Source organism: Mauremys mutica, chromosome 8 (genome assembly GCF_020497125.1).
Source record: "Mauremys mutica isolate MM-2020 ecotype Southern chromosome 8, ASM2049712v1, whole genome shotgun sequence".
NCBI lineage: Eukaryota > Metazoa > Chordata > Testudines > Geoemydidae > Mauremys > Mauremys mutica.
Window position 1 is genome coordinate 80,969,238 of NC_059079.1, and position 20,829 is coordinate 80,990,066.

A 20,829-nucleotide genomic window follows, 5' to 3' on the forward strand; every position below is an offset into this window, starting at 1 on the left:
AAAATTTGAAGAAAGGCCATTTGGGGATTCAGACAGGAAACCCATTTTTTAAGATTTGAAACCCACTGGATTAAGAATGATTTGAAACAACAGAATCCAAAGGTCAAACACTTGGCTAAATTTAGTTATAAGGCCCTGCCCCTAAGCAGAGAAGGACAAGTGTGAGGGTCAAGCTCTAGGATCGCCATAGAAACCAATTCTAAGGAAAAACTTAAGGGTCCAGTCCTGCATGGTGTTGATTGCCCTAAACTTTCATTCACTTTAAAGGGAACTAAAGGCAGGCTAGAATCAGGTTACAAACCAATAGTGCATCTTGACAGGAATGCTGACCTACCGAAAGGCTGCAGTCACAATCCTCAAGTACAAAGTTAATTTACTAACCTTTTCTCACTACCTGCATCTTTCCCTCTGCATGCTTTTTTTCCTTCATTCCAAGTGCCTAATCTGGCCCTTTATACCATTTCATCTACTAGTGCCTTGTCCCTCTGTCTAGTCACCTAGATCAATCATTAGCCTTCCACTTCGCTGTCTCTCCTCCCTGTGCCCTCCCTCACACAGAAAAGCTGTACTAATGTTTCTTTCAAACTTTTCTTCTGAAGCACAGCTGTGCTAAACCAGCTTTCCATTGTCTTTCATTGCAATAAAGTGAATTAACAGGAATGATTCTGGCTCAGTACCTCATCTCAAGTCTGTTGTATTTGCCAACATGTTGAATCAAGAACTTCAAACACTGATTGGTCTAAAAATATTGGTTCTGTCTTGCAAAACTCAACAGTTGTGTTGGAAAAATAAGCTTCATTTAGAAATCATCTCAATAGTTTGGCATTTAAAAGGGTTCTCAGTGGCCTAATAGGCTACCATTAGTAAGTCTAATCTGAGCCTGACAAATTATTAACTGTACATTTTGCCTTTTTCTGTACTCCCAATCAAAGTTCCCTAAAATGCAGTTCTACTCTTAAGAGAATGTAAAAATTCTACCCTCTAACTGAACAGAACTGCTCCATGCAAAGCTACACGAGTCCAATCATTACTTATGGCCAAAATAAGTCTGGATTACTTTTTATTCTTGGTGGTCATGTAAAGCCAGCACATGAAGCGCAAGAGCTACATTCCATTCCGCTTGTTTATTGTGGTCTATTTAACAATCTATTAATTAGTTAATAAGGACCTGGACATGGGAAAATACTCTGTGGAAACACTGTGCTGCACAAACTGGGTTTCTTGAGCTAGAGAGTGCATGCCAGTACCCTTAATTAAGAATCCCTTCTGAGTCATGGCTATAAGAATGGATGTTACATTTATTAAGTTATTCTCAGTTACACCTGTGCAGCTCCAGAAAAACTGCTGAGGATCCACACATGTCAGAGACCAGTTTGGCCTGCAGACTCTTTTAGTGATGTGCAGCAAGGAATGAATCCAGCTTAATTTTCGTATCTCAGGCTGGGTTTGAGGGCTTGCAGTTAGGGAAAACTTTCATTGTTAACTGAGAAACTTTTGGAGATGCACATTAATACACAATCCCATTGCTGAGTCATTTTTTGATGTAAAGCCACTTCAGCGTTTAGGCAGTTTTTTTATTATAGTGGCGCTCACACTAAGAACTAGAAAGCCATCTGTCAAATGGAGCTGCAGACAGCATAGTTGCAGGGGAACAAGCTGATAATACATTGCAATGTTTGTGTCAGTACATATTAACACAATGCAAGGGTGACCATGACATGAAAGTGAAGAGCTCATCATTAAGAGCTGGACACAAGAGTCCATTTACACTCCAACCCCTGTTTTATTGGTCCTGCAGAACAAGTCTACATATTCTTGAGCATAATCCACTCCTGCTTTATTTAGGAATTATATATACACAGATAGAATACTCTTCAAATACTGATTCTGTACGTCTGCAATGACATATGACCATAATCTCCCTGCACACGCTGTCCCCACATTCGCAGAGTCAGAAAAGAAGTGGGGCTACTTCTCCCTTTCCCCTGCTGCTTTTCTTATGAACAAAAATAAGAGTTAATTGAAAGTGGGGCCAAAAAAATAAAAAGGCAGTCAGTAAAAACAAACTTTAACAGTATTCAAATTATTACCTCTAGCTGCCATTTGATCAGTAGAACTCAGTTATATTTGCTAACTCCACAGAAGCAAATAATTACAGAAATAAACTGTGGTGACTAACTATTAAGCAACATCTTTAGACACGGGACTACAGTGTCACCTGCCCATGCAGATCTCTAGTTGGGTATTTAGAGATTACAAACATTATGCTGTACTCCAAATTTACCAGCGCCGTCTAGATTAACATCTCTACTAATATAAAAACTGGTTAGGCCCCGCATCACATGGCCCAGAGCTGGAAATGTAATACAAGCAACACAAATTAAACCACAGCCTTGTCTGAGAGGAAGGAGTAGTGGCTCATTTTTAAAATCCAGGACTGCACACAGTAGGCAACTTTGAGCACTTAACTCAGTTGTGTCTTGGTTTACCCATCTGTAAAATGAGTTGATTAATGCTTTCCTTCCATATAGGTGTAGTGAGGCTTAATTCATTACTGTTCATCAACTGCTTTGAGATCCTCCCTGGGTGCAGTAGTTAAATTACTGAACTCAGCTTCCTTACATGCACATTTCCACAGTCCAAAAACGTCTCAATTTTGTTCATTATTTGTTTAAAGCTATTACTCACTAAGGAGGTTCTTTTGTAAACTAAAAGCCACACGTATCTTTTCTCCTTTTGTTTGATATACCTTAAAACTTGGGGGTTTTGTGGTACAGCTACAGAAACTGACTATCAAGTCCAACATGCAATACAAAATAGTCGTTTATGAACTTTAGTGGAATTATTTTTGGTAATTTAAATCAAACACAACCTGGGTATATGCTTGGGCTCAGTTTAGCAAAAGAAATGTTAAAACTGTTTGGAAAATGTAATCCTTTATGGATCCAGCAATCTGTTACCTACTTCCAATTTTTTTACTACAGAAATCATCAGAAGAAAGCAAGTCATTCCAAATCAACTTTTCACACTTTTTTATTCAATTTTCCATCAACTGCATTCTTCAATTCTAGCTCTTGTATCAGACTGATCCACTAGTTAAACTACTACTGCTTTTATGACATAACCATGGAAACCAGTACCATTTAAATTCTCTTATTACATTTATTCTAGTTAACATTGAACATGCTTTAGGAATAGAACAAAAATTCAAGTTTATCTGTGCTGATAACTGGTTATTAAAGCATTTCTTTGGGCACTCTTTGGGCTAATTTTTCAGGGCGCTTCCACAAATCAACTTGCAATATTTTCAAGCAAATTTGTACAAATCACATCAAACATTTGGTATGCACAAAGTAATTTAATGATGGAAATTAATTTAGGATGTGTGAGCAAATACTGTAAATTTGCTCTTTCAAAATATGGTTCTACTACTCTTTTGTGCTTTTCATCTATACATCTCCAAGATCAATTTACAAAGTCCAAATGAAAAGACAACCTCAGATCTACATAAGCGTATGTGCAACCATGCATGAAATTTAAGTGTGAAACAGAGATTGTGCTTCTGCTTGACAACACTAATTTGTATATGCAACTCAAGCCTGGCCCTAATAGTAAAGATGCTGCATAGTATAAAGTCAAGTTATGTTTAAGTCTGAAAAGAACAGGTAAGCACTCAGAAAGGAGTTAACTATTTTTAAGCAGAAGTTCCTGCAGAGAGAATTCATTTCCTGCCACACTGTGCATCCCATAGCAAGGAAACGCCATCTTCTGGAACATGAAACGATCAAATCTGGTTAAAGGTTGTCTGGCACTCAGGTGACCCACCCTCCTGAACTGAAAGTGTCCCATAGCAGTTCTACATTTTAACTCCAGTTGCTCTATGCAAATATACTGAGGAGCCAGTTTCTCCCTTTTAAATATTGATTTTTTTACCATAATAGCTTTTAAGAGCTGGGCAAAGCTGGTTTATTCTCCCAGAACTACATTTTTGGGTAAACAGATTTACTACAAGAAGGTCAAAGACTAGTGGGCATTTCTTTACGACAGACATAGTTGGCTTACTAGAGGTCATTTAATTGCATTTCAAATTCTGCTTTATGCTTGTAAATATTAGCCCCACCCAAATCGGAAGCTGGATTGTTGGCCATCCAGTGGAGGCTAATAAGGATTCTTTAGAGTTTTCAGTTCAGGAACCTCTCTAAAGGAACATACGTTGATTTGGCTAGAACTGAGCTGGTTATGATCAAATACATATTTCAACATAGTTTTCAAAGACCTACCTCCCCATCCCCACAAGGAACTTCATAGTTTGTGGGGGTTTTCTTACCTTTTATTTTGACTGAATATTAATGCTAAAAACGAAAAACACAAAACCAATTAATCAGCTCTAAGCTAAAAGATAGATAACGTTAACTAATGAAGTCTGAACTACTGTCAGATGGGTAGGAGGCTCCTTTAAACTGCACAGTCCCTGGAAATAATTCATGAAGGGCACATTTTCCCCCCCACATCAGTAAAATCTTCAGGCTTGACCTTCTTGTCATTGCTGAATAGATTTCCTCCCCCATCCCCCGACTCCGTCCTAGCAGCTACAGTTTCTTACTAACAGGCCAACAGCTTCCACAAGTTAAACAGGCGTACATTAAAACCAAGATTGCTTCAGTGCATTGAATCAATTATATTTTGAATGCAGTAGCGTCTAGGGTGACCAGGTGTCCTGTTTTCGACCAGAACACCCAGCTGAAAAGGGATCCTGTCAGTTCTGGTCAGCAACACTGACCAGGTCATTGCCTGTCTGGTTGACGGTGCTGCGCAGCAGGGCTGGCAGGTTCCCTGCCAGCCTCTATGCCACGTGTCTCCCAGGAAGCAGCCAGCATGTCCCCCCTCGGACTCCTACGAGTAGGGGCAACCAGGGGGCTCGGCACACTGCCCCCACCCCAAGCACCGCCCTCGCAGCTCCCGTTGCCTGGGAGCTGTGGGGGCACTGCCTGTGGAAAGGGCAGCCTGCAGAGCCACCTGGCTGTGCCTCCACATAGGGTTCAGAGGGGGAACATGCCGGCCGCTTCCAGGAGCTGCTTGATGTAAGCGCTGCCCGGAGCCTGCACCCCTGATCCCCTCCATGACCCCAACCCCGATCCCACTCCTGCACTCAAACCCCTCATCCCCAGCCCCACCCCAGAGCCAGGACCCCCAGCCAGAGCCCTCTCCTTCCTCCACATGCCTCAACCCCCTGGCCCAGCCCTGATTCCCCTCCCACCCTCCATACTGCTTGGTCCCAGCCCAGAGTACACTCCTGCACCCCAAACCCCCAGCCCCAGCCCCACCCCAGAGTCTGCACACCCTCCCAGACCCCAACCCCCAGCCCAGAGCCCCCTCTCACACCTTGAACCCCTCATTTCTGGCCCCACCTCAGAACCTATAGTCCCACCTCAGAACCCATACCTCCTCCCACACCCCACCCCTGCCTCAGCCCAGAGCCCCCTCCCATACTCTGAACCCTTCGGCTCCATCCACCAGCCCAGACCCCCATCCTGCACCCCAAACCCCTCATCCCTGGCCCCATCCCAGAGTTTAAACCCCCAGCCAGAGCTCTCACCCCCTCTTGCATCCCAATGCACTGCCTCAGCCTGGCTCCCCCTCCCACATTCTGAACTCCTCATTTCTGGCCGCACCCTGGAGCTCACCCCCCTCCCCCACACCCCAACCCCCTGAAGCCAGCCCGGTGAAAATTAGAGTAATGAGGGTGGGGAGAGCGAGCAAGAGGGGGTAGGGGTGGAGCGAGCGGGGCCAGGGCCTCGGCCTCATAGAAAGGGTGGGGCAAGGGTATTCAGTTTTGTGCAAGTAGAAAGTTGGCAACCCTAGTGGTATCTAGAGGCCAAGGACCCATTGTGTATAAAAGCAAATAGACAGTGACCCTGGCTTACTATCTCAGTGCAAGATTATAGCTAGTTAGCAGGAGGCACAGGTGGTGGAAGTACAAGTAAATAATGAAATGACACTGGTTGGCATGAAATACCATAGTTATAGCAAACCAGCTGCTTAACCAGTGCTGAATGTTTTGTAGGCATCATTGCAGAGAAGAATTTTAAGGAAATAGCAGCCACCAAGCCATCTAAGGGAAAAAGTTAGCTATTAATCCTTATTCCCAGAGCTGTGCTGCAATGTGTTTCCAGATACACAGTGAAGTTAATCTAAGGAATTGTAGCAAAGAACTGGAGCAGTCAATAATAAATATGATAAAAGCACAAAATTGCTTTGACACATGAATGCCTTTTCTATCTCTCTGGTCTAGACACTCAACTTCTGAAGAAAATTTAGTTTCTATAATGAATTATTCCCCTCTGATTATTGGTCTAACCCAAATATATTCTGAAAAATTCTCACATGACTTGCACCATTGATCTCATAATTGAGTACATATTATACACCTTCTAATCATTCTGCACCTTCTTTCATTCTAAAATTTCATAAATTAGAAACTAAAGCTATACAGGCACTCCAATCTGGGACAAAATTCAACTGCTGTTAAATAATACAGAGCAACAGTACAGAACAGCTGAGCACAGTCATACTGTAATAAGGTTAACATGCTACAGAAGTTCAAGTAGAAAGAATGCAGTTATTTTTCACACTCACTCTTTGCTCTCAGGCTCACCCCTCCGAGGGGTCTCTGGCACCCTGCTCCTGTCAGTGTCCCAGTTCTAGTTAGTTTGGCTTCTTTCTTGAAGCAGTGACCCCAGGGCTGCCTCCGTGAGCACCTAGCCCATTGATACAGTCCATTGTGGCTTTCCTTCTCCTAGCACAACCTCTCCCAAACACTCTCTTCCTGTGCATGGCCCCTAGCAGACCTTTGTAGACCCAGGTGTGTCCCATCCTCTTAATTGGCTGGACTGAGCTCAGCAGCTCTGACACAGGGACCATGGGCCCAGTTCTACTTACCACGACTAGCTACCCTGTGACATTCCAATACAGTAACTACAACATTAAGTGAGGAGTTGTGTTCCTGAAAAATGCGACTTTAAGCGAAACGATGCTGAGCAAAATCCAATTTCCCAAAAGATTTCATGTAAATGAGGGGGTTAGGTTCCGTGGAAATTTTTTTCACCAGACAAAAGTATAGTCTTATAATGTATGCGCACACACACACAGTATAAGTTTTAAACAAACAAACAATTTAATACTGGTACACGGTGATGATGATTGTGAAGCTTGGTTGAGGTGGAGGAGTCAGAGGGTGGGATATTTCCAGGGAATGCCTTACTGCTAAACGATGAACTAGCTTTTGGCTGAGCCCTCAAGGGTTAACTCACTAATGTAGCCCCACTCTACAAGGCAGCAAGTATGGAGGGAGGCGAGAGAGCATAGCAGACAGAGACACACACCATGTGTGTGAGAGAGAGAGATGCACCTTTCCCCTTTAAGTAGCTAACACCAGTCTTAAGTACACCGCCTTGTTAATTAGATCAGCTTGCAGAGACCACAGCTGCTGTCTGGAAGCTCCCTCTGTCCTGAACCCTGTCCTGTGTCACCCTGGTCTATGGAAATGGGGTAAGCGGGGTGCAGGAGCAGAGGAGAGGGGGACACCCTGACATTAGCCCCCCTCATCCCCCTCCCCGCCCCATACAGCAAGCAGGAGTCTCTGGGAGCAGCTCCAAGGCAGATGGCAGGAGCAGCATGTGGCAGTGGGGCGAGGGACAGCTGAATGCCAGCAATTGCTAGCCTGCTGGGCAACTGCAGCACAGGAAAGTAAGGGGAGGGGGGAGCTGATGGGGGACTGCAAGTCCACTCTGATTCCAAGTCCCCACCAGCTAGCTGCAACGGGTTGCTCTTCCTGAAAGCAGTGGACAAAGCAGACAGCTGCCAAACAACATTATAGGGGAGCATTGCACAACTTTAAATGAGCATGTTCCCTAATTGATCAGCAAAGTAACAATGAAACACCGTTAACCGGGATGACTTTAACTATACAGTAACTCCTCACTTAATCAGTGTTCCAAGATCACTTCCTACAGCTGCTACTTATCCCACTGCATTGCCTTTGCCTTTTAGCAATTGTACAACTGTCATGCTTTCTAATCCAGTCAGGCAGCTGAGAGGACCTTCCCTGTGAGTACACTGCAGCCTCTGTACTTCAAGAATGCAGAGTGAGACCAGAGATATAAGATTTAAATCACAACTCTATTAGTTAGATGACTCCTGCAGACTGAGCATACAGACCCTGAGTGCCTGCATCATGTTGGAAACCCCCCTGATGCTGTGACTCCCTCTGGTGACTACACGACTCATTTTAAAGAAACCAACATACTACAATATGTCAAAAAGATCTCTGTTTCTGTACCCCATGCTGGTGGTTTGTTAACTTTTATTACTAGCCACTATCATGGAAAGGATATGTTAGAAGTCATGAGTTTTACATTTCACTTAAAGACAGTCAGATTCATTGTTAGTCTCATTTTAGAGAGGCTACTTTCACAGGCACGGTCCTGACATCAGTACAGCTCCATCTCCTGCACTCAGAAGTTTTGTTCTTGCTCCACTGATCCATGCATACAAACTGTCAGTCATGTACCCACAACTGTGTAGGGAAGGCGCATGCACCGCAGGGATGCTAAGACTAGATGGTGTCTCCTCTCCCCTTTCCCAGCTGCAGAGGGTGCAACTCTGTAGAGAAGAGCCAGGTGGAGATTCGGGGGGAGGAGGGGCAGAAGCACCCCAGCACAGAATGTTAGGTGGGGGTAGGACAAAGGGAATGAGTCTCAGACACACCCACCCCTCCTCCCAGCACCATCTGGACCCAGAACTGTAGAAGGAAGGCTCCACACACACACTTTGGGGGCACTAGGACCCAGGTGGCATCCCCTCCTCCCCCACTATGTGGCCTTGGAAGAAAGCAGCAGAGGAGCCAGCCAGAGACTCCAGCAGCTAGGGGGAGAAGCAGCCACCTCTGGTCCTTCAGAGAACTTTCTAGTTTTTACTGGACTGTCTCTGCCCTGTGCTGACTGGCTGTTTGCTCCAGCCCTCCCCCTTCCTCTGTCTCTTCACCTCAGGATCAATCCTCTTACCTTCTTCACCCCTTTCCTGGCCCCTGTAACCTCACCCCATCAACACCCCTCTCCTTTCAGCTTATCCCCTCTAACTAAACCTACCAAAACCATACCAAAAAAAAGGTGGGAACCCAACATGACCTTTGCTGCCATCCCATTGTTCACTCTGCTTGTGTGTTCTGCTCCTTCCCCCCACCTCATGTCTGTCTTGTCTACTGAGGTTTTAAGCTCTGTTGCTCATGTAACAGCTGCTGCACGCTGAACCAACTGGAGCTCCTCACAAGCAGGATTCTACTGTGATTTGGTGGAGGTGGCATTGTGGGTTTTCCTTTTTATTGTACCTCATTGAGGCAGGATGGTGCAGTGGTTGCCAGCATAGGACTCAAGGGACATGGATACAATTCTCTGCTTTGCTACAGGTTTCCTGGGTGACCTTGGACAATTCCCTTAAATCTCTCAGTTCCCCACTGGTAACATGGAAATAGTACTTCCCTGCCTCACAGGAATGCTGTGAGGATAAATACATTAAAGATTGTGAGGCATTCAGTTGCTATAGAAACATATAGAGAGAGATATAGAAACATAGGTAAAAATATGCCCCTCTCAATTGTACAGGGTGCCATCTCAATACAGGATTTCAAAAGTCATTTCAGCTCATGCACTACCACCCACCAAAGGTTGTGCAGCTGCTGACAACTATGCTCACACAATACTATGGTTCTCAATCATGTTTTCACTGTCCCTTCGGCAATCCTAATCAGTGTAGTTGCACCGGTGCGGTGCAGTGCAGTGGCGGATTAACAAATTTGCCGCCCCTAGGCCCACAAAAAATCTCCCCCCCCCTCCCCCCCGTGCCAGCTCACATCCGCTCCCTCGCGGCAAACCTGGGAGGGAGGGGGAAGAAGGGGAGTTGCAGCGCACTTGGGAGATGGCAGTGGTGGAGTGGAGGTGAGCTGGGGCGGGGAGCAGTTCCTGGCCCCCCCGGGTTACTCCCTGCACCCGCAGGCCCCAGCTCACCTCTGCTGTGCCTCCTCGGAGTGCCGCTACTCGCTTCTCCCTCCCTCCCTCCCTCCCAGCGCTTTCACGCAGCAAGCCTGGAAGGAAGAAGGGAAGCACTGTGCACCTGGGGGAGGAGGCAGGCCGGGGATTTGGGGAAGAGGCAGAGTTGGGGAGGGAGCTTGAGCAAATTTGCCGGCCTAGGTGATAATATGCTGCTGGTGCAGTGGGGAGCAGACTATGAAGATATCATAGTGGGTCTTGCAGTTTGGATTTACTTAGCAATTCTGCTGATGATGCACAAACCAAATTAATGTATAGTTCTCTCCAAGAACTGACTGAGGTTTGCAGCAACTGCAATAGTCATGGATATCAACTGATGTGACTGACTGCTTACCAGGATCAGATCTGCTGAGTAAGAAAGGGGAGTTTTTATGTTGTCACTTTTCAAAGGAGCACACAGTTGGCATTTTCATTTGAATTTACAGTAACCACCCCTGGAGATAACACAGTCATGACTCACTGTGCTCATGTCCAAATTTAGCGTGATGGGGGTGCAGTTTCCTAGCTTTTTTGATATTCCCCCCAGGTCCAGAATAACTGCAAGGCTGAAAACCACATTGACTCAAGGCAGATGCACTCACTGTGTCCTGTTGGGATCCTGGAAGTGGGTGAGCAGAAGCCCGCCCACTGCTAAAGGATGTCCCCCAGCCTAAGGGGAGGATCCACAAAGTCCGGGATCTCAATTAATTACAGGCGACAACTAAAGATACAACAGGGACAGGAGTGAGGTGACAGAGCTAAACAAAGGGAACCTGACGGGGACACCAAGCAGAGAACCCCAGACAGTGTCCACAGCTCCTCGGAAGTGTCAAGGGAGTCAGTGGACGCCACCCAGAGGAACTCCGCCTGGATGCATGAGCGGATGGAGGATCAGAAATAGGCTCCGCAGTTGCAGGAAATCCCATCAGTCAACCTCCTCTCTCTGGTCTTATAGATGGCCATTTTGGCCAGTGATAGGAGGAGGTTGACAAGAAGGTCCCACAACTTGGTGGGGCCATGGATAGGGAGTGCATAGATAAGGAGGTGAGGGGAAAAGTGCAGCCAAAAACATAACAGGATATCTAAGAGGAGCCAAAATAGGGGCTGCAACCTGGCGCACTCCAGATACACGTGCCAGGGTATCCCTCACGCCGCAGAAGGGGCAGGTGTCCGGGACGGGGATGAACCATGCCAAGAACACACCCATGCTCACGGCCCCATGAAGGAGCTGCCAACTTATGTCCCCAGCAGGCTTTGAGAGCAGGGTGGAATATAGGCTGGCCCACCCGGGTTCCTCACTCTCCAGAGGTAGTAGGAGGTCCCATCACTTCGTGTCAGGGCAGGACGCGAGGGTGAGGACGTGAAGGGTGTGGAGCATGAGCATGTACAGATGTCTCCTTGGCACGGTCCGGAAACAAGCTGGCTGCAGTTTGTGCAGCCAGCTAACATGAAGGGGTGGGATGGCCCACAGGGCAGGGGCCCAATGAGAAGGTCTAGAGGGCCTGGGGTGTAGGGTGAGCAGAGGGTGCTCTCCCGCAGGACCCGGTCAAGCTAGACCCGAGCAGTGGGCAGCAAAGCGGCCCTCACCTCCTGAAGTACGCACTGGGGAGTATGAGGGCCGGAGAGCCCCATGCACTGAGCGAGCGTCGGGGATCCAGCCAGTCTCCCTGATCGTAGTCCAGGAGGTTCCGATTCTGGTGACTTCTGCCAGGACCAGCATCTGTCGCACCGAGTGGGACTCCGCCACCTGTACATGGGTCTGGGGGTTGAGTAGCAGGGGCTCTGCAAGGAGATCTGCCCCCGCCGGACTACCTGCACCATAAAGGAGCCTCTGCAGGGCCTGGAGGTGGAATACGTGGACCTGAGTGAGCAGGCACTTCAGGCCCTGTCTTCCCTCTTCCAGAGGCATGTGGAAGACCCCTGCAGAGACCCAGTGCAGTCCCAGCCAAAAGAACTCTAGAACCAGCATCCGGAGGTTGTCCAGGAAACTTGGGGCTGGGACCAGGGTGTTGAGCCAGTGCCAGCACATGGACAGGACTAACTGGCTGAGCACAAGTGCCCTCCCTCACAGGGAGAGACACTGGACTAGTCCCATCCACCTCCACAGCTGCTCCGACACCCTGCCCTCTACATCTTGCCAGTTTTCTGGCAGAGATGGATGCATGGCAGAAAGGTAAACGCTGAGATAGAGCAGCGGAGCCATGCTCCGCTGGATGGCCTGAAGCACAGGTGTGATGGATCTCGCTTGCCACCTGTCCCTGACCACCAGGCCAGAGTTCCTGACCCAGTTGACCTGGGCAGAGAAGGCCACTGAGTAGATGGCTGACAAGCCTCCACCCACACCAGGTCGCACGGATCCTGGATCACGAGGAGCAGGTCATTGGCATAGACTGACAGGACCAGCCGCCACTCTGGCTCATGGAGCACTGACCGGTCAACCTCTGATGGAGGAGACAGAGGAAGGTCTCTATCTCCAGAGCATACAGCTGGCCTGACAGCAGATATCCCTGATGCACCCTGAGCCTGAAGCTGACCGGCACAGTCAAAGTCCAGTTGAGCCTGACCAAACACTCTGCAGAGGCGTACAGCACCTGGAGAAAACCCATGAACTGGGGTCCAAAGCCAAATGCCCACAAAGTGCCCAGGAGATACACATGGTCCACCCTGTCAAATGCCTTCTCTGATCCAGGGACAGAAGGGCAAACGACAGACCATCCCTACACTCGAGCTCCAAGAGATCCCGGACCAAGTACAGATTATCAAAGATGGTACAGCCTGGGACCGTGGTTTTTTTGCTGCTTGCGGCGGCAAAAACCCTGGAGCCAGCCCTGCTGGAATGTGCTGAGTAAAGAAACAGAACAAAACATGAAACCCTCTACTCCTCTCATTACCAAGAACCTCACCTTGGGTTGCACATTACTTAAAACTCGTTGGATGACACCACAACCTTCATTTCTTAAGGCTGACAGCAACATTACCATGCCAGAATGGACAAAACCACATATGTAGTTTCCATTCTATTCCCTTCCAGCCTCAGAGAGGTTCTGCAGGATCAATAGAAAGTCATTTGAGTAAATCCCCTCAATAAAAGTTCAAAGGCAAGGCCAATATGGGCATCACCCTTATCTATAGGCCTCCAGACAGAAAGGTTTCAAAGATCAATGGAATGGGATGCAGTCACCCTGGGAAACTTCATAGTTTATACTAACACCTCTTTTGTCTCAATGGCCTCAAATCTCTTATCTACTCTTTCCACCTTAGGACACACAGTGTCTGGTCATAACTTGGACCTTACCTCCAGAATGGATGTCTGGTTAGAGAACATGACAATTATCTCCGCATCTCTCAATTCCTAATCAGTCCATCTCTTACAGGTGTAAGTCAGAATCCACCCGTCCACTCACGCCCCTTCTCTACCTACGCTACATTGATGACATCTTCATCATCTGGACCCATGGGAAGGAGACTCTGGAAAAATTCCACCATGATTTCAACAGCTTCCACCCCTCCATCAACCTCAGCCTGGACCTATCTACACGGGAGGTCCACTTCCTAGACACCACGGTGCAAATAAGTGGTGGTCACATTAACACCACCCTATACCAAAAACCTACCGACCGCTATGCCTACCTTCATGCCTCCAGCTTCCATCCCGGGCACACCACAAGATCCATTGTCTACAGCCAAGCACTGAGGTACAACCATATCTGCTCTAACCCCACAGACAGAGACCAACACCTAGAAAATCTCCACCAAGCATTCTCAAGACTACAGTACCCACACAAGGAAATAAGGAAACAGATCAACAGAGCCAGATGTGTACCCAGAAGCCTCCTACTGCAAGACAAACCCAAGAAAGAAACCAACAGGACTCCACTGGCCATCACATACAGTCCCCAGCTCAAACCCCTCCAGCGCATCATCAGGGATCTACAACCCATCCTGGGCAATGATCCCACACTTTCACAGGCCTTGGGTGGCAGGCCAGTCCTCGCACACAGACAACCTGCCAACCTGAAGCATATTCTCACCAGCAACTGCACACCGCACCATAGTAACTGTAGCTCAGGAACCAACCCATGCAACAAACCTCGATGCCAACTCTGCCCACATATCTACACCAGCAACACCATCACAAGACCTAACCAGATCAGCCACACCATCACCGGTTCATTCACCTGCATGTCCACCAATGTAATATATGCCATCATATGCCAGCAATGCCCCTCTGCTATGTACATCGGCCAAACTGGACAGCCTCTAAGGAAAAGGATAAATGGACACAAATCAGACATTAGGAATGGCAATATACAAAAACCTGTAGGCGAACACTTCAACCTCCCTGGCCACACAATAGCAGATTTTAAGGTGGCCATCCTACAGCAAAAAAACTTTAGGACCAGACTTCAAAGAGAAACTGCTGAGCTCCAGTTCATCTGCAAATTTAACACCATCAGCTCAGGACTAAACAAAGACTGTGAATGGCTTGCCAATTACAGAACCAGTTTCTCCTCCCTTGGTTTTCACACCTCAGCTGCTGGAACAGGGCCTCATCCTCCCCGATTGATCTAACCTCGTTATCTCTAGCTTGCTTCTTGCTTGCTTATATATACACCTGCCCCTGGAAAATTTCCACTGCTTGCATCCGAAGAAGTGGGTATTCACCCACGAAAGCTCATGCTGCAAAACGTCTGTTAGTCTATAAGGTGCCACAGGATTCTTTGCTGCTTCTACAGAATCCACCCTGTCTCCCTGTAAATTCCTCCTTCAAAAGGCCAAACCCATTTCAATTCCAAAACATCCTTAGAGTACCTTAACAAGAAGCTAAAAAGTAGGATTAAATGAAACACTGCCCCTCTCTGATTCATCTCTGCTATTTACTTAGCCTCAGTTGAAAGACACTGCCACCTTGGTTTCTATGATGTCTCGCATCTCTTTGGTTTAACAGTATGTGACAGATCAAGGAGGAGGGAAGGGAAAGAAAGCAGGTTAGCAGCAGGGGTGAACCATGTGAGCTCAGGCAAGTTGTGAGTTAAAACAGATGGAGGGAAAGAATTCCTAAAAGCCTCCGTAAACCTTAGCTATGGAGGAGGGTAAGAAGTGCGGCTACTTTCACCATAAAGCCTAGCTTAGCAGCACTTCTGTGGGTCTTCAGTTGTCCATTAACCAGGAAAGCCTTTACTGAAACCCACCACCCAGTAGCATCTTGAGAGGGAAGTTAGTTCTACCTGCTTCACATACATGATAGACATCTTATCCAAAAACAAGGGGCATATTTTTGAGTGCTTATACTGCTGGTATTTTAGTATTCTTGGGACATCTTATATGAATGCTGATCCTGTCTCTCCCTGTCCAGTTTGTGAAATAAGATAGAATCCAAATACACAGTTTTATGACAGCAAGTTATTTTGCATCAATATTATAAAAACATCTTTCATTGCTAAAGCATTTTAATGAAAAAGCATACTATATACTCAAGAACACAAAGTGGCAGGGGTCACTAGACTGGGAGACCACTTGGATTACATTCCCAGATCTCCCATTCACCTGTTGTGTTAAGACTAGTCACTTCATTTCTATGCCTCAGTTTTCCCATCTGGAAAACAAGCTTATTCATACTTGCCATGCTTTGTAGGGTATTCTGAGATGTACAGATGAGAAGCCTAAGATGAACTCATTATCATGGCAGTGCAGTGGTCACTTATTAAGATGGTAACCACAATATAGTTAATGCTATTGCATGACATTCCAGTATTTCAATATTATCCCCAATTACTGAATAAACTAATTGGCAAATATTACACTATCTCCCCTTAGTCATACCAAATATACACCATGTTTCAGAGCAGATGTTTTCATCTCTTTTTTAAGGGTGGACATAATACTGCTTTACAGCATTCTGCTAGTTGATTGCCTGGTAGGTCAAATTGGATTAAAACCAGGGCCATAAAGCTTGATGAAACATTTCTATAATAATGGGTTTAATACAATTTGACCCACAGAAAACCATGCATAGCCAATGCTGCAAAGTGTTTATGCGATGTTCTATTATGCTATTCCTGATAAGATTATTTATGCCTACAGGTGCACAAATAAACAAATCAAGTCTTTGCAAATTATCATTAGGGAAAAGCTGCAATACAACAGCTGTTTCACTACTCTATAAAGCACTTGTCTGCCTTATTTAAACAAATATATGTACAGTACATTTATCCTCTGCTCTCAAAAGCCAGTAAAGTACCTTCACATACTTTACATAAGCAGGCAGTGGTCTGTGCCATTCTCACCTAGCACCTTATGATGCTAGTATTTCCGTTCCCTTATTCACACTCACTCTCAATTTGTCTTGGTCAAACTGCAACAGTATGTTTCTTTGAACTAATCAGGGGTGTAGTTCAAATGATAACTGGCTCACTATATCCTTAATTTGCAGCAGGAAAATGAATTGGAGATAAACTTTCAAGTATGAAATAGCTACATCTCATCAAAAAGTTCTTCCATTATCTTCACCCTATTCTACTGAAGTTGTGTTACTGCCCTGATGTGCACTGTATGTATAAGTAATCAACTCATTTTCTCTCAGCTGTACTGATGTGTTCCCCCCACTCATACTCCACCACCCCACTCTCAAGATTGCAGTTTACTTATTTGGTCCCTATAGTAGGTCAAGTTGTGGAATACCTTGCATGCAGTGCAAATAATCCCATTGCCTTTAATTAGGTGACTCATGAGTACTGCAAACATGATTAGCAGTATAATCAGACATAACTCCATCATTCACCTCTCTAATGTGTTTCTTCAATTCCAAGCCCTGTCATGAGCCCAGATAACAGATTTAAGGAGGAGCCAACAACTTGAACTCAAAAAGGTGATACTTAACAGGTGTTGTTTCATTTTAGGCAATAAAGGATTTGTGTCATTTTCAGAGACAACCCTAGTTATTTGGGTTGTTACAAGACAGAACTAAACGAAAGCTAACACACTATTATTGTATCACCTGTAATTTAATTGCCTAGATATTCATTTTGTCAAACTGACACTTAAGATTTTATTCTTGTACTAAAAGTAGAAAAATTTCAACAGAATAATTTCAACAATAACTAATTACATACTTTTTAGCCTTATCAAAGTACTTTTCTTTAAAATGTCACTTGCCTTGGTTATTTTCTAAAGGAAACTTCAGCTAATGTGTTTAAGGTGCTAAAACAATATAAAGTGTTCATGATGGTAAGTTGCTAGGGATTCTAATTCATTATGCAAAAAGTTACACAGCTAAATAGTCAGACCACAAACACGAGCAACCATTGTGGAGCAACTGTAGACTGACTAATATTAGAAACCCCTCCTACTGATAATACTGAAAAAAAAATTGATTTTGTGTGCAGTTATATTTGTGGATAAATCAGTTCAGTAAAAAGATACAGCTTTTATACAGACTAATATATTAATTGAACCAGAAACCTTTGCTGAAGAAAGCATTGTTTATTTTATGTACTAAAAAGGATGTGTTATTTCAGATAATGAACAGTGCTTGTGGCATTCGAATCGCTGCTATGGTACAGCTAGCAAATATTATAAAGACTCTTGCAGTCACATGCAACACTTAAAACCATAATGCATGTTCAGTGATCACATGAATGGAAGCTGAAGCCAGACAAATTCAATTTAGAAACAAGGCAAACATTTTTAACTGTGAACGTCATTAACCTTTGGAATAAGCCAGCAAGGTAAGTAGTGGATTCTCCATCTCTTGATTTCTTTAGATCAAGACTGAGTGCCTTTCTGAAAGATATGCTTCAGTCAAACACAAGTTGTTGTCATCAATGTAAGGGTACATGGGTGAAATGCATGGCCACAGGCAGTTAAACTAGATGATCTACTAGTCTTTTCCATCCTTATAAGAATCTATTACTTATTAGCCTTTATTTAGTCTGGCTAGCATTACACAGAAAAAACTGAGCACGCCCAGAATCAGAGTGTTGTCTTCAAAAAAGCTCAACACAGACTGAGCACTTAAATTGTTTTCTTATACACAAGTGATTTAAATTCTATATTTAAAGCAGCACACTCTGATTACCAACATATGGACATTAAGACACAACATCCTACACAAATCCAGCTGTTATAGGGCAGATGATCAGCTTGCCAGAACACAGAAGTTCAAAATTAAAGTTACATGTTTCTGCTTTCTGTCCCCCGCCTCCTTAACACTGAAACAGAAAATCAAGTATCTTAGCCCCTTGGTTTTGCAATGGAAATTACCACCAGTACAGAATACTTAGATTTCACAATTTTACCACTTCTGTGCATGGAAATTAAACAAGGAGAAATTATTTTGCTTTTATTATGTCCTCCAGGAAAGTAATAATCATTTTATTCCATGTAACTATCAGCCCTTACGATGTGTACTTTGAAGTACTCTGTTCTCTCCTGGGTTTGTCTTTTTTTTATTTTAGAAAATCCTTATGGTGCTGTGTATATAAGTATGCATCAATGTGTATTTTAACAGTGACTTAAAGTTCCTTGGTAGCAATAGCGGTCTGCCCAAGGGAGCGAGAGAAATATTTTGTTACTAATTAGTGGAAGGTGCTCAAGGGACAAATTTTGAGTGCTTCTGTTCCAACTTTGATTATTGTGGTTTTCTTGAGTTTAATTTAGCACAATTACAAAATTCTTGTTAACTCCAGGAAGAACGCCAGTCTCTATTTAATCAGAGAAACCACAGATGGAAGAGGTCATCCCTCCAGCCAACAGAAGAACTTCATTCTTATTTATTAGCCCCTTTTCTAGTACCACTCTCAGAGCAAGTGAGTCCTTCTCCAATAAACACATGCATTACTTTTCCTAACATGGAAGTCTGTTTTCCCATTTCAACTCCCTGTCGTTCCTCAAGCAGTACCCTAAATAGTTCCTTGTTTTACTGCATGCTGACACCCTGAAAACCCTGGCCTTAGTCTCTTTGAAAATGTAGCATTTCCCTACCATTGCTAGAGTGGCAGCCTGATTCTTCCAGCAGTGGCAAAGAGTGAAGTGAAAAAAATCTCAAGTAGGCAACATAAAGTTTTCCCTACAAGCTCCCCTTTGGGTTTGTGTTAACACAGAATTCGTTTTTTTTCACAAGGCACTGCAGGAACATGGTAGGGAAGGGAGTTCATTGCACTGCAGCAAATACTTGCCCACATCCTGCTTGAAAACTGAGAGGGGGCAAAACCCAAATGGCAGTCTGCTACGTTACATACCCACGCCGCTCCTCTCCTTCTCAGTCTTGCGCCAGGGCGCCATTGCATCTGTGTCCTCCAGGTCCCAGAGGATGCCAGCCCCCAGCAAAGCCACTGAATGTGAGCAGCGTACTGCAGCAATGGTGCGAGTGAGGCTCTTGGAAGTCAAATCTGTTACCCGGCTCTAGTCACTGATGGCCTGGGAGGAAACTGGGGCTGACTAACGTGACTGCTACTGCTCTGTGCACTTTGCTGCTGTTCGCAGAGGCTCCTGCTTCCTTCCTCTTTTCTAACTCTCTCCCAACTGAGTCAGTCACTACCAAAAAGTCACGCTTATTGTGGGGGAGGGGTGACCTGAAGTGGGTGTCTTAGCAACAGGAAAATGACAGTAATATGTGAACAGACAAGATGGAAAGGGAGTCACGCCAAACACTGCCTTCTACCACGAATCTTTCAGCTCTGGACCTGGTCCCATCTACAAAAAAGGCTACTGTGCTGTATGACCTGATTATAATATTGCAGCTCTCAACACTGAACATTTGAATCTTGTAGTTCAAGTCTCCGTTCCCATACTGTGCTACAGCCTTGGATTTTTCCAACTGGCCTCACAAGATGTGACTTAACTATATGGGAACTGCCATGTTTTAGCTCTGTCCTGCAGAGTAGTTTCACAGCATAGACATAGCAAGGAAAAAATGTGGCTGCAACCAAGGATGGATGAGGTTTGAAATCTTTCATGTAAGATTTAGGGCAGTAAGTAGTAAACAGTAATGGTAGTTGCTTAGGGTCCTCTAGTTCAAAATAGTGAAGCACTTTAATATTCCATTGTAATGTCACAAAACCACAGCTCAAGAAAAACATGGATTTTTCCCACTTACAGCCTGACCATACAGTCCATGCTCAAAACTTCCATTGACTTAACTTTAAGTTTTGGGCATGCAAGCATCATATAATCTAGGTGTTCAAAGTTGGGTTGGAGAGCAAGATACAAATGACCTATGACATGAAGCCACACCTTCACTTTTCTCTCTTGGCTTGTCTTACAAGGACAAAGGCTTAAGAAAATCTTTTAGATGAAGTTATGTTCTCAAGTTTTTTCAGTGGGATAAATTCTTTTTACAAGATTTCTTTGCACCCACTTTTTACCTTTAAACATTTCTGAAAAATTCAGTAGCGCTAATGCTGCTATGACATTCTGCACTGACAATCCTGGCGAATTCAATCTTCCTTTCATCCACAGACCACAAACGCAGGTACAGACATTGCCAATCCAAGCTTCAGTTTACTGAAGACAGTGTGGAGCAACAACAGCTCTTTAGTGTTAGCTTGTGAACATCAGTCCTGTCTGCAAACTTGAGTGTTTCAGTTCTGTTTGTTTTGTTGTTAATTCAAGCCCTCTACGGTGCAGGCTTATGAAAAAGGGTATTTTCAGAAGGGTGATGGAAGTTCCCAACTGACCACTTATTTTAAGTCAACTTGAAAAAGGCACTTTACATTTCAGCAGTAAAGATAGCATTTGATATACAGAA

General features: G+C 44.9%; 1 protein-coding gene across 1 annotated transcript in view; it reads right to left on the bottom strand.

The window, feature by feature from the left end:
• DOCK2 (dedicator of cytokinesis 2) overlaps positions 1–19,427 on the bottom strand; it is a 518,836-nt gene extending 499,409 nt beyond the window's left edge. The window contains exon 1 of the mRNA XM_045027214.1: positions 19,322–19,427. Within this exon, the coding sequence (XP_044883149.1) occupies positions 19,322–19,364 (43 nt within the window). The 5' untranslated portion in view covers positions 19,365–19,427. The remainder of the gene's footprint in view (positions 1–19,321) is intronic.
• Positions 19,428–20,829: the final 1,402 nt, after the last annotated feature.